This window comes from Ptiloglossa arizonensis, chromosome 2, assembly GCF_051014685.1.
Source record: "Ptiloglossa arizonensis isolate GNS036 chromosome 2, iyPtiAriz1_principal, whole genome shotgun sequence".
NCBI classification, from domain to species: Eukaryota; Metazoa; Arthropoda; class Insecta; order Hymenoptera; family Colletidae; genus Ptiloglossa; species Ptiloglossa arizonensis.
Window position 1 is genome coordinate 18,861,976 of NC_135049.1, and position 15,505 is coordinate 18,877,480.

At 37.6% G+C, this 15,505-nt stretch overlaps 1 protein-coding gene across 3 annotated transcripts in view; it reads left to right on the plus strand.

Moving 5' to 3' along the window:
• Positions 1-15,505, plus strand: part of Centrocortin (cerebellar degeneration-related protein 2-like) — an 88,228-nt gene that overhangs the window by 63,962 nt on the left and 8,761 nt on the right. The window contains exon 1 of one of the 3 annotated variants that reach the window (XM_076326690.1): positions 7,873-8,787. The exons of 1 other annotated variant lie outside the window; for it this stretch is intronic. In XM_076326690.1, the coding sequence (XP_076182805.1) occupies positions 8,754-8,787 (34 nt within the window). In that variant the 5' untranslated portion in view covers positions 7,873-8,753. Of the gene's footprint in view, positions 1-7,872; positions 8,788-8,959; positions 9,490-15,505 lie in introns of those variants that run through there. One more of the 3 variants, XM_076326688.1, reaches the window with a different exon arrangement.

Consider the following 15,505-nt stretch of genomic DNA (forward strand, 5'->3'; position numbering starts at 1 on the left):
GCAAATAATACATGGATAATCGAAACATCGAAGAATATGTTTCTCTGGTATCGTTTCAATCTCTTCGGGGCCAATTACCGTGCTACATCGTTGGAAAATTTAATTGCGAATGTTTATTCACAATTGTGACACCGTTACAATACTGAAAATAACTCGAAACCAAATGTTCGTATTCTTGAATAGCTTGTATTTTTAAAATTTGCATTTTTGCGTTTTTTTTTTTGCTTTTTATCCAATATATACACGTATCTAAGGGTTTGGGTACAACGAGTGCGAGAAGGACAGAGCATCGGCGCGCGAGTCTCGCATTACATACGTTAAAGTGCCTAATTGTATCAGATGGCATTTCTTCGAAATTATAAAACGTCTATCCGAGTTATTAAATTTCTTATTAAATTTTGAAAGGATTATTTTAACTAGTGAATGTTCCGAACGATGTCATCGTCGAATATTCCAAGTGTGTATCTATGTCGCTGGAAAAGAAAATGAAGATGAATTATACTGTTCGGATAATACGTGCAACGTTTGAATAACGGAGGTTTTACTGTACACTCATGTTTATTCATTGTTTACTCAGTAGAAACGTATTTTGTTGTCTCTCGGTAAATGGCACAGCTCATCATAAAGAAGCTTCATGAATAATAAAAGTGTACCGAGTTAACCAATAATGTATCGTACACAAGCGTGATTTTAAGGTTAGGTTTTAATAACAATATATTAGCTGCACCTTGTCTACCGCGCGCTTGTGTACCGTCTCTTACTCCTTGTTTTGTTTTATTTTCAGTATCTCCGCGATTGCGTAACGGAGACGTTAAATAACAAAAAAAAGAAAGTTTTCTACATGTTTTTACTCTTTTTACTAAACACCGACCGTTTCAAAAATACATTACGAGCAATTTTTCGATCAATATGTGTCAAATTCCATATACAGTCTTTCAACGTAAAATAAAAAGGAAAAAATCAAAAAAATTTTTTTCCGTAATATGAAATAAAAATTCTATCCTTCCATGTCACACATCATTCCTCTTAATCGTAAATTTGCTCTCTCGTTCATCCAAGAGAAACAAAGTTCGAAAATAATAATCCATAAGCATTCTTGTAACATGAAATAAAAACAAAATGAGAAAAATCTCTCTAACGAATTCTCAAAAATATTTCCCAAAATGTATATTTTTGAGCTAAAAAATAGTTCGAAATAATAATTCACAAGTAAAAATTCTCCTCGTAACATAAAATAAAAACAAAATGAGAAAAATCTCTCTAACGAGTTCTCGAAAATATTTCCCAAAATGTATATTTTTGAGCTGAAAAATAATTCGAAATGATAACTCACGAGTAAAAATTCACGTAAAATAAAAACAAAACGAACAAAAATCCCGCTACCGCGTTCCCGAAAATATTTCCGAAAATGTATACTTAGAAACTAAAAAAACGTTAGGGCAACGCGGCAGAAAATTGTTCCCCGTAAACGCGAGTTCGTTCGCCGTCTCACTGAGAAAACCGGAGCTCGATAGCGGTAATTAATTCAGAACCGTCCCTCCCCCGGTACCCCGCCTCTTTCGTTACCCGTTCGTCTAGTTCCGGGGCGAAACGGGACGAAAGATAAATCGATGCATAAACGAATCCCCCGTCGAGTATAGAAGCGTACCGCCGTTACAATAACAACGGTAGAAAGTATGGAAATCGCGAGATTGTTGGTACACACTTTGACCCGTATCTGCCAGCGAATTCCCACACTCGCCGCGGCGCCGAACGCGCAAAAAAACCGAAGTGTGAAATTACATTTTCGAGCGAGCCACCACGGTTAACGTGCTTTATTGTTATACTTGACGGCCGGATCCAGGGTGTGGTGGCGCGCGATAATGGTCCGGTCGAGCGACGCACACACTCCGTTTAATATCGGTAATATCTTCAAAACGGTTTCACACCGTCCCGTAGTGGTTCGTTCGGCTCACGGAAAGGTCAGCCCAGGCTACGAGCGTGTACACGCGCACCTGCGCGCGGTCTGCGCGATCTGCGCTCGGTCCACGCCAACAATAGCCTCCTCTCTTTTAATTCGGCCGATGAAGAGATTAATAACGTTTCGCGGAGCATTCTCAGGAGAAAGTATTCGGGCTTGGAGAGCCAGCCGATCCGCAGCGGCGTAGTCTCCGGGGTCGCGCGAGGTTATTCAAATCGAAATACCACTAGGAAGTCGTTTCCACGACTACCCCGGGAGAAGGGGATTTCGCGTTTCGCGTTTCGCGTTTCGCGGCAAACGGGGCCGCGATTCGGAATCCTGCGCGGAGGGGTTGCGCAATACGCGCACAATACTGCCCGGTATCGTTGCATTATCGAGAACAACGACACTTTGGGAAACTTGAGGGTGGCTGATACGCGCGAGGGTGGTTATTAATGAACGTTATTTATCGAATAAGTAATCGAATAATTAATAATAATAGATGTAACGTGTTGATGAATAAGATTAAAAGTATAGTACGTGGACAGAAAAATTAGGTTCTACGACAACAGAATAGTCTACTTCTCTCGTGTACGCTTTTACTGCACTCTCTTCTCACTTTACAATACATATATGCTTTCTTTCTCTTGACACTCTATGGTAAGTAATGGTACGCACCATTTTTCTTTGACTCTTTTTATTTGTAAAAATAAGTACTCTTTGAGATAACAAATCTAATCTTCTGTTCATTGATGGTGTATATTTGGAACTTTGTTGATGTTGAAATAGGAAATGTGAAATATTGAAAGAAAATTTGTTTCATACTCTCATAGAGTAAAATTGTTGTATATTTGGAACTTTGTTGATGTTGAAATAGAAAATGTGAAATATTGAAAGAAAATTTGTTTCATACTCTCATAGGGTAAAATTGTTGTATATTTGGAACTTTGTTGATGTTGAAATAGGAAATGTGAAATATTGAAAGAAAATTTGTTTCATACTCTCATAGGGTAAAATTGTTATATATTTGGAACTTTGTTGATGTTGAAATAGGAAATGTTAAATATTGAAAGAAAATTTGTTTCATACTTTCATAGGGTAAAATTGTTGTATATTTGGAACTTTGTTGATGTTGAAATAGGAAATGTTAAATATTGAAAGAAAATTTGTTTCATACTCTCATAGGGTAAAATTGTTGTATATTTGTACTTACGAAAGAAAATAATTATATTGTCGTCAGAGCGTAATAATACCACTTTTTCTCCAATGATAAAAAGTATAATCTGTTTGTTCTTGAATATCTATCTTTATCACTAGTTTTTTGTGGTAGTATCTCAGATACTACTTCGCTAAAGTAGGAGCAATGCAAATTATGCAACACTCGAGAGGTTTCGCAAAAATATGGTAAGAGGAATGATCTGTCGATTTTTGAAAATGTATATCCGACACAAGTAGGAGTAATGCAAACTATGCAAAAGACGGAAGACTTCGCAAAAGTATGCTAAAAAGAATTATTTTGCCTATTTTTAAAAATGTATCTCCGTAACCAGCAAGAACGATGCAAATTATGCAAAAGGGGGAGACTTCACGGAAGTATGTTATATCGACGTATCGAGTTTCTGGAAATCACCGAAATTCGTGTATATAATTCTTAAAATAGATGTAACTATTAAAATTAGTGTAAACGTAACTAAAAATAGACGAAACATATATATATATATATACATATATATATCGATTAAGATCGGGTGTTGAAAAAGAATAAAAATACTTTTGTATATATTAATTTTTCATTTTCAAACATACATTTTTTTACAGAACTATGACACAGTAAATACATCTTTGAAAATACGTGCAATGACGATACAAAATTTATTCTTCTTCTTTCAGTGTGTATCGAAGAAAATTTAATATCATTTATTTTCAAAGCATGATGCGTTGAAACACGTGTACGCAAAGTGATATGTGCGTGTACGAATATATGATTGTTGAAGACAGAGGTAATAATTTACGCTCAACGAACGAGCGTTATCGATCTAAACAGAGTTATGATTATGACACGAAAAAAAAAAGAACAGTTCGGCTCGTCTATACGTTGCGGAGGTTGCAGTAAATCCGTGAACGATCGTGCACGAATGAGCATATTGCAAAAACAAAAAAAAAGAAAAAAAGAAAAAGAAGGAAAATAAGGATGTTGTGAAACGTGTTTCTTAAAATACCATTAACGTGTCGTAAACTTGATTTTACAATGCAGATTTACGTTTGTCCCGCTACACGGGGGAACGGTTACTGGAAAAATAATTTAATTGAGTTACCACATATAAGTCGATCGCGAAGATTTACCTGCACACGGGCTAATTGTACAGACACCAATTAACGATGTAATAAACCTGGTTCACCTGTTGTGCGGAATGCAGATATATCTTATCGAAACTACTTGATTCAATTTCATAACAGAACTAATAAGAAATCGGTGCTATCGACACGTTTTTCTGGCGTTATCTGCCACGATTGTGCTTAGAAATTGCTTATGAGAAAGCATTATCTATCGATTTCGATTTAGTAATTGAAACACACTCGTGTGGCCGTGCGACTTTCTGCTACAGACACTGTACCAGACGATAAGCAGTACCCATATTTCAATATCTACAGTTGTCGCAATACACATTTCAATTAATTTTATCGATTCTACAATTCCCTTAGAGTCGATTATCATGCTTTTGAATTGGGATACGTTCCTCCGACACTTGTGTATATTTTTCACGCAAACAGGAAATTCTAATTTAAAATAATTTTTATTCCAACGTTATTCCAATTAAAGCTTATATTAGAATCGATAACATCGATCGTAAGTAAGAGACCATTCATTATTTCTGTTAAATGTTTTATACCTTCTGTATACGTCCATATGTATCGTATTATATATGAAATATATTATATATGAAGCATATTATATGTGAAACATATTATATATGAAATATACTATAATATATATGAACTCCTCAAGAAAGGAAAAAAAAACCTCTGAAAAAAATAAATGACTCCTAATCGAATAGGACCCGCTAAAGTTCCAAATGCAATCTTCTCGCATGCGTACAATACATACTTCTATATACGTCTACATGCATCATATTATATATGAAACATACTATATTGAACTCCTCAAAAAAGAAAAAAAATGACCCCTAACCGAATAGGACCCCCTGAAGCTCCAAATGCAATCTTCTCGCGTGCATACAATACATACTTCTATATACGTCTACATACATCATATTATATATGAAACATACTATATTGAACTCCTCAAAGAAGAAAAAAAATGACCCCTAACCGAATAGGACCCCCTGAAGTTCCAAATGCAATCTTCTCGCGTGCGTACAATACATACTTCTATATACGTCTACATGCATCATATTATACATGAAACATACTATATACGGACTCCTCGAGAAAGAAAAAAATTCCTGAAAAAAATAAATGACCGCTAAAATTCCAAATGCAATCTTCTCGCGCGCGTACAATACACGTCTATTTTAAAAATTGCAAAATTTCGTAACCTTAACATTTATTACTCCGAATCCATTACAATACAAATATTATCAAAGAACAGTGCAACTTGATTCGTAAATATATTTTTAAGGTCTTCAATCGGTGAAACATTTATCGTACTGTTCGTAGACAGTAATAACTATTGTAACGCAATGTTTTTACGGTTGTTGACGGATCTCTAAGAATGAAACGCCATAGTTACACGAACGAAGTTATACAAAGTATAATAGATACATTTGCGTGAATCGGGTTCGCGAGGTCATGGCGTCGTCGAAGAGCTGGCACGCCAACAGTATTGTCATTAAATTTACGAGACGTCATTAAGCTGCGTGACTTTCGAGCCTTGATACACAAATCGATTCGTCCGTGAAAAATAATGAAAACGAGAATGAGTCCAATGACATTCTCGACCGTACCCTACGCGATTCTTGGTTAGTATAGTTCGAAATCATAGCTTCTTTTACGCGTAAAAATTCATAGCAGTCTCCTAACAACCTTTAGAATACACAATAATAGGAAACTTAAATGCATTTATAATTTTCATAATTTTGAAACTGTTACAATTCACGTAATTTTTAATATTTCGAAACCGAAATACTCGTAATCTATATAACTCTATATAAACCATACTCTCGTTTCCCTTATATATTTTTCCTACTATTATTATAAACACCAAACTGAAAAACCCTTCACGCTGAATTAGCATTGCACAATATCACACCTGAACAAAAATCAAAGAAATTTCCTCGATTCGTTCTTTAATGTTTCTCGACCATCGTTCGCAAAACTTCGAAAACCGTTGAAAAGGTGGATCCGTTTAAAATGAACCCTCGTTCGAGGCACACGTGCACGCGTCACGCGTAACATACTTTTAAATAATTATAGCAGATATCTGAAATTCGTGTAACACGATGTCGATCGGTGCCCGAGGCATCGTGGAATTATCAAGGATGGCAATTAAGGAAGATTTAACGGAGCGGGTCAGGACTGCCGCACGGAAGTATCTTAATCGTCCAAAACAAATAAGTTAGTACCTGGACATTTTACGAGACAGATTTATGCTAATGACGAGCGCAAACAAACATATCGATACGTTTTAGAGATAATCGGCAGCGCGCCGCGAGATTTCCACGCGCTTGGTCCCTACTTACGCTCCCGAATCGAGCAATAAATCGTTTCCCGGTTATAGTCGGCGCATACACACGAGAAAGTTGTTCTCTTACGATTGAAAATGATCACCGATGCGGGAAAAGTAACATATATCCTGGCCGTGCGGGCGATCGCTCGAGTTTCGAAAATTTAAAAATCATCCTCGTTCCCGCTCACAGTCACCGATGAATATTTCAATACGTTGTCGCATCGAGAGAACACTTCGTATATACCTTGCGTCTGTAAAAAATATCCCCCTCTCGCGTCCACCGTCCACTTTACATTGCAAATGAAAATGCAAAACGATAAGGGAAAATAATGGAAAGTTACAATGCACAACGGGTGTTGCTTTACCACGAAATCGTTGCAATAACGGGAAGGTTGAATGTTTAACAGAATCGAAAATTGTTTCGTAAAAAATAATCGAGGGTTGATATATGTAATTGACAAATATTTATCAGAATTGTCGACGACCCAGAAATCGATTTTTCCGGGCCACGACCACTTTCCTCTCGTTTTTAAACAATTGACGATACAGCTTGTTTTGTTTCTTTTTGATCATTGACTTTCGGTTACTTTGATTAGGACTGGTTAAAGAGGTTGAGTTACGCTGAAATTTGGAAAAAAAAAAAGTTAATATTGCGACGATTAAAGTTACTTGTAATAGAGGATGTGTAAAGAAATATCGGAACGATTTCATTGTAAAATTTCGTTTCACACAAATCGATCGATTTGTCTCTCGATTTTAGAGATTTGGATGCAATTGAAATGCATCGTGATATTCGTGCAATTGGAACGTGAAAGAAGGGGATTAAGTCGTCGTTTTGTGGTAGAAAAGAAGAATTAAGTCATCATTTCGCAGATGTCGAATTTATTTACAAAGTGCGGAGCGTCCAAATTGGCGACGTTATTTTCCCAAAAACTCGACTGCAGAAACGAATTTTTATCTCCGAAATTATCAATCGTATTGATAATGTATCAACACTGTTTACAAAAAAAAAGCTTTATTTCTTTCTCTCGCAAATACTGCAATTTATCCAATTTAAAATCCGGAAAAATTTTAAATGAGAATTGTATCGATGTTGTTTCCCTAAAATCAAAGGGCTGGAAAATCTGTCCCTAAATTATCAAAACGAAAATCGTAAAATCGATACACTGTTTAGACTCTTGCGAAGCTCGATTCGAGATTAAAGTATTACGTGTTTCGATAAAAAAATTGCTGCAAAAAGTACAACTATTAGGTTGCTCGGAAAGTAATTTCATTTTTTTGGGTGAAAATGAAACACAATTTGTTCAAAATCTATAAACATTTTATTAAATTATATATTCTCCGTTTTGGAAAACGAAATGACTTTCCAAACAATTCAATACATTGTCTTCGATCGACGATTGAAAAATCACTTTCACCCTTTGAAGTACATCACCCACCTCTCTTTGAAAATCCACACAATCAAAATTATTGCTCCGTTATTTTCCAAATCAATCTCTACACGCTACTTCCAACTGTCCGCGAAAAATGAAGAAAAAAAAAAAACGCTCGATCCGGGAATCCACACGGATTGCTCCAAAATCGATAGCACAAAACGACACTAACGAGAGAAGGGGTGTGTGGAGAGGGATGTTCATTATTTCCCAAATTACTTTCAGCACGATCGGTTCTCCTACTTTCGAAAACTTGCAAAAAATTCCACGCTCTAAAATCATCCCGTCCAACGCCCCCTTCGATCGCACGAAAAGCAAAACCCCCCTCCGGCTCGAAAACGCAATCTCGGTAGCGCGTAACGAATCGACAGCCTGGAATTGACGCAGAGGGGGTTTCCCATGGGCGCGATGGAGGACATCGTTCGGAATAAAAGTAGTCGGATGTGGGACACCTTTTGCACGTGCATCGACGCGTGTATATATACATATACATATATATCCACGCGATCACCGATGGAAACAGATACATACGCTCGTTTACAAAGTGGAAAGAAAGGAAAGGAAGATACCCAAGAAGAAGAAGAAGAAGAAGACGACGAAGAAGTCGAAGAAGAGGAAGAACAAGAAGAAGAGGTGACCGCGCGGAGTGAGAGTATCCTATCCAGAGAGGGAGGGACCAAGTACTCGTGGAAAGATGCTCACCGCCGTCGGAAGGGAATTACAACCAGGTGAGAAAGGAGAGGTATTCCCGCGGCGTGGCGCGGCACGGCGCGGCGCGGCGCGGAGAGGCGCGGTGGGGGGCAGGGAGGGGATTGGTCGAGAGAGAGAGACTGGAAGAATGCAAGCGAGAGGAGTGGGGGGAAAAGGAACGGTAGTAGAGGGAGTTACGTTACCCGCTGGATGGGCATTCGACGTTTGGGCTGCACACGTTCCACGGCTACCTAGTGAATCACAGAAGACCGGCTACCTTTGGTGGAACCGGTTGTGGCCGATAACCCGCGACTTCCCCGCGTGGAACAGTCGTACGCGAATCGTATCATCTGGATGGTCGCGACGGAGTGGCCCGAAATCTCGCCGCTGGTACGTGGAACGTGTTGTGGTTTTTCTACACGGTGAACTCGTACCACCGAGTTTGGTGATACGTATATCACTGCGCGCGCGACCGAGCGCGTTCACCCTCGATATTCCTCGGGAAACGTTCGTTTTCGAGGTTTCGTCGCGCGGCCAGTGACACAGAGCGGACAAAGGAAAGAAGAATAGAAAAATAGTGAAAAAAGGTGGGGAATTTCGAACGAGATCGTCCGCGAGACCCCGTCCAGGAAAGATGAACGGCTCCAGCGTGGACGTCGTCTGGGATCCGCAGACGCAGATGAATTCTCTGGATTGTTGGGATTACTCCATCGAGCTCTCCTGTCTCCAAGGACCGGAAGGTACACGATTCGTTGATCGGGACGATGATCGGGCGCGTGGTTTTCGTCAGAGATTCGAATGGTAGGGATTCTACGGCTGCGCTCGGAAATAATACGTCAACCGCACGTGTTTTCGGCGCGCGAACGCAGATTCGGTTTTTCATCGTTCGTCTTCGAGTTTTCGAGGCAAGGGATTCGAAAGGTTGGAAATCGGAGGTTCGAAGGGTGATCGTTGAGGGAACTACCGCGAGGAAGCACTTCGCGATTGGAAGTCGAAACGAGAATTCTTTTCCAGCGTTTGTGAGTCATGGTTTTTGAATTTTTGGGGTGAGAGGGGGGATTTGATACGTTAGAAATCGAAGAAAGGTTCGAAGGATGATTTATTTGTCGAGAGAAGGGGTGTGTGAAGATCCTTCGTGATTGGAAGTCGAGACGAGAATTCTTTTTGAGCATTTGTGAGTTATGGTTTTTGAATTTTTGAGGAAGAGGGGATTTGGAATATTGAAAATCGAAGAAAGGTTTGAAGTATGATTTATTTGTCGAGAGAAGGGGTGTGTGAAGATCCTTCGTGATTGGAAGTCGAAACAAGAATTCTTTTCCAGCGTTTGTGAGTCATGGTTTTTGAATTTTTGGGGTGAGAGGGGATTTGAAACCTTAGATATCGAAGAAAGATTCGAAGGATGATTTATTTGTCGAGAGAAGGGTTGTGTGAAAATTCTCCATGATGGAAAATCAAAGCAAGAATTCCTTTCCAGCATTTGTGAGTCACGATTTTTGAATTTTTGGGGTGAGAGGGGATTTGAAACCTTAGAAATGGAAGAAAGATTCGAAGGATGATTGATTTGTCGAGAGAAGGGTTGTGTGAAAATTCTCCGTGATAGAGTCGAAACGAGAATTATTTTTCTTTAATAATTTGAGAATCAAGATATAAGTTTTGTTCATTCGCAACGTGTGTTTTTTCTTCTCTTTTCTAATTTAGATTATTTTTGGTAGCTTCGAAAACGATCAGAAATTATTGTATCGCAAAGATTGTATTAATAGTTTGTTACGAGCACGATGTTATTTAGAATTCGTATTTCGAAGTACGTTACACGCGTTTCCAAGGTGTACTATTTGAAGTAAATAACACGGCACTCGATTCGACTTAATTTCTTATGGAATGAAATGACTGTGTTCGAACGGTTGTAAATTAATTCAAAACAAGTCCTGTTACATCGAACTTCCTATAAATAATTGTTTATCGAACGGTCACGTCGTGGAACGCCAGTAGAATGTTTTGAACTCGTTCTTCGTACGAGTGGCTGGAATTGAATTAATCGTCAAAGAGACTCGAGGTGTTTTTTGGTATTTTAAATCACTGTTAGAATAAGTAATAGGGGATGATGAATAAAAATTAGCCCGACAAACTGGTTCTGGACGGGAAAGGCAGCCAGTGACAGTCCATTCGGGATGTTTATCAAGTGTGTAAATTTAAAATTGTACGAATTTCCTGTCCGGTAAAAGTAGTGCAAAAAAACCTATCACATTTTTCGTCAAAGTGATCAAACTTTATCTTTCGACGAGAACTAGTTGCACTTGTAAAATATTCACGCACTAGAATAGCTCGAGATACGATTTGAATATTTACAGAGTATTCGTGCATACCGTTTCAGTCTGAATTATGCAAAAAAATTCTAGAAAATTGCAGCACTATGAAGAGCAACATCCGTTACGTTACAACAGAGCTACTACCACGTAAAGAATCGGAAATCAGTTTTCTTTCGCAGAAAATAATGTTAAACGTATTTTCAATGTTTAAATACGTACTAAAATTACTATAGAAATTGCATTACCTTAAAACTGTAAATATTTTTTAACTCTCGCACGAGCAGTAACCGTTTGTGTAACTGAATATTAAAGGTTTAATTTACAATAAAACAATTTAACATACCTAACACATTTGCAATGCACGTATCCACATATTCGACAAACTATATGTTCAACAAGTGGTGCAATTTCTATATCCGTTACCGTATTGCATCTACCAGGACTAGAAGATTGTTATGCAACACCAAATATTGCTCAATAATATTGACCGTGAATAAGTTCTCTGGGTTGGGTCTAGGTTAGAACATTATTGTGCAATACCGAATATTGGGAATAATACTGATCACGTGTATGTTTAGATTAAACCTGGATTAGATCTGAATCAAAATATTATTGTGCAATGACAAATATCGACGATAACAATGATCGTGTGTAGTTTAAAATCTGGATTAAATCTGAATTAAAATAGTACTGTCCAACACCAAATGTTGACAATATATTAATATCAATCTGTAGATCTATATTAGATCTAGGTTAGAATATTGTCAATAATATAGCTCCTTTGTTGATTCGACCTAGTTCAAAATATTGCTAACAATATTGTCCGTTAGTGGGTTGGATCATGTCAAAATATTGTCAACAAAATTACTCATTTGAGAGTTAGGTCTAGGTCAGAGTACTGCCAAAATTACCCATTTGAGGGTTAGGTTTAGATCAGAATATTATCAACAAAAGGAGAATTTATTACCCCTTTTGTAAGTTAGGTCCAAATTATACTACCTATTTATGGGTTAGGTCTATATCAGAATACTATCAACAATATTACTCCTTTGTAAGTTACGTCCAAATTACACTCCTCATTTACAAGTTAGGTCTACATCAGAATATCATCAACAATATTACTCCTTTGCAAGTTACGTCCAAATTACACTCCCCATTTACAAGTTACCTCTACATCAGAATATCACCAACAATACCCCTTTGCAAGTTACGTCCAAATTACACTCCCCATTTACAAGTTACCTCTACATCAGAATACCACCAACAATACCCCTTTGCAAGTTACGTCCAAATTACACTCCCCATTCACAAGTTACCTCTACATCAGAACACCATCAACAATATCACTCCTTCGCAAATTAGACCCAAATTCTATTATCCCCCAATACCAAACATTGACAATACTATCGACCGTTTCTGACTCATCTTAACGCCGATCAAAAACCGTGGAATTGCTCGTGGAGTGAAAAAAATCACAACGCGTCATTGTGCGTTAACGCGAGTCGAGTAACATTAACGACAGCAGGGGATAGTAAGGAGAAAACGGTAGTTGGGTCGTTTGCTCAGCGCGAAGGTCCTTGGCCCTAGCTGGAGCACGGTTGCACGTTCGTTGCCTGTGGGCCCGCTGGAGGTCGTCAGTTTCAGGACGATGCGACCAACTGTGCTGGCGAATCACACCGTTCACCGTCAACTTCACCTGCCCCGAACATCCGGCGTTATCATCGTGTCCGATTCGCGATCGCCACGAAACGTTCGATGACACTCGTTCGTTCGTTGTCCGATCGTCGTCACGCGACACTTCCATCGTCGCTAATTAAGAAAGAACTCTTCGACGATCGCTGGAATCTCATTAACCCCGAGTTGTACCGGTAGGAGAACGATCGAAATCGCACCACTTAAATAAAAATACTCCGTCTCGTATTACTTTACACGACGATGATTCCTACGCAAATGAACATCGTACACTGTAACTCTGATCTTCGAGGCTTTTACTATTTTATTATATACGCACCGCGTGCCGAACGTTCCACCGAACGAAATAAATTAATTCGCTGGGAGACCGTCTACGACACGGTGCAGAGGATGCGATTTAAAGAACCGGTTCCATCGCGAGTCGTAATCTCCTTCGAAAGTAGAATCTTCGCATATTTTTGGAGGTAGAAATATATGTGTAATCGAGAATGGGAATTATTTTACCGATACATATATTACGGATCGGTTAATGGAACGAAAATGTATTCGGTGTATGGTAATAGTTATTGATGAATACGGACAGGGAAAACTTGTGTTGATAATTGTTGAATAATGTGCGTTTGCGTTCTCTTTGTGTCGTTTTGTTATTTTCACGAATTCGAGATACAAAGTTCGAACGCGAGTATAAATTTTTGGAAATATATTAATGCGATATTGATAATAATTGCAACGTATATCACGGTGAACCTACTTTTATAAAAAGGTAAACCTGTGGAATAAAATTGCGTTGTTACGTTTTTACAAGCTACCTGAATGTAGTTGTAAATTGCTTCGATTGTATTTATTTGATTTTTTTAAATGTTTTGCAGCACACTCGAAATAAATAGAATGTCATTCGTCGATGTATTTGCCTATACTTTTCGTGTCCATCGCCACATGATGTTTACTGCAAAGAAACTTATCAAGCACGATCTGGGTGACCTGTACGCATTAGGCGACTCTACCCTAACTAGATTATCCGCGTGTCAAGTCAACCGAGACATTCTTCGTGAACTATTTACACCGGTGTTATAAATATCTAATTAAATGGTCGTGACAAGCACTCTTTGTAAAATACAATACAAGATCAAAAAATACTATATACGACTCTTCGATATTTTTCTATTTAAATTAATAGATTGTCGTCGATTCGAAAGTCGTAAATATTGTAGTAAAATTATTCAGAAAGAAGAAGAACGATTTAAGAAAGTATCCGATTAACAATTAAATTTTTGTTAACCGTTTCAACCACGAATTGCTTTACGTAAATTAAAATTCCGACTGACATTAATTCACGATATCTGTCGATATTGTGACGATGTCGTCGGGTCGTTGAAAAATTTAATTATAAACATTTATTCGCAGTTATAATCGTTACATGTTACATTATTTAAAGTAACTAAATTTACGCATACAAACCGGTATCCTTGAATACATTGTATACAAACCAATCACCTTTAATTTTTCACACTATTTACAATACATAATACAGTATATATTATATAGTATATATTCATTTATTGGAACATTTTCCAAGCGTTTAATTTTACCAGCGATCTTTCTTTAATAATATTTTCCTATTTAAAAGATAAAAAGTCCCGTCGATGTAAATCGATAAAATTAATTTAAAATAAACGCAACAGAAACTTTTCGTTTATAAATTTCGAGGAAAGAAATATTCTCGCATTTTAGAGAGGTCTTTGAAATAAATTGAAAAGCATTGATCGTTTTCTTTTCTCGCCTATTCAACGTCCAATAGAATCTTTGAATCGTTTCTTCGAGATTTTGAAACTCAACGATTCGAGACATTTGCAACTCACGATCAAGGATCTGCGAAACTTTCCAAGCAATCCTGAACACACCTGAAACGTAGTCGTTCAGCCAATCCCTGAATCAATTAGAATGTCTGCGAGTGACAACGGTAAATCAGAAAACACATGTCGACAGCGATAGCTGTGAGAAACTTCATGGAATTGATGTGTGAAAAATGGGAGTGCATCGATTAAGCGTTGCTCGAAGATACTGAACGAGCATTCTCGAATAATTATTCATTCATTAAACTATATATCCATTCAAGTCTAATGAGAAATGTCCGTCATTTACTCGGTTGATTAAAACCGATAGTAATCTGGAATTACGATCGGAGTCGTTGAAATTCTTACCGTAATACTTAATAAATACCGTTAGAATTAGAATTAAAACTTCAAGCGATTGTTTAAACGGAGTACAATAACCGATAACACGGTGTACATCGAATTAGATTAGGTTCAACAATATTTTAGCCTCGAGCTTACGTATCTGTACTCTACGCGATAATAATCTTTATACAGTGTTATAAAGATCGAAGGTAAAAAATAGATAAAACGTATTGTGTGGATATATTCGTGTTGCATAAACATTGTGATTTAAAATCGATAGTCGATACGATTTTTCCGTGTGTCGTCTAAATGGTTTCGAAATTTATCAAATGGTGATCAACAAGATAACTTAAATTTTAAATGTATTCGAAAAGTCTCTTTAGTCATTGACGAGCAATCTCTTTGTTTGCAGATTTTAACAATCGTGACGTTTCCAACCTCGTTCTAGATCCTTTTCGAACGATGGAAGTTAAAGTTATACAAAAGAAACAATATTTTAATTTGTATCAGTCACTGAAAATAAGAGTTGAAGACGTTACGATTGCCAACATCGACAAACAAAGGAATTACTCGTAAACGAC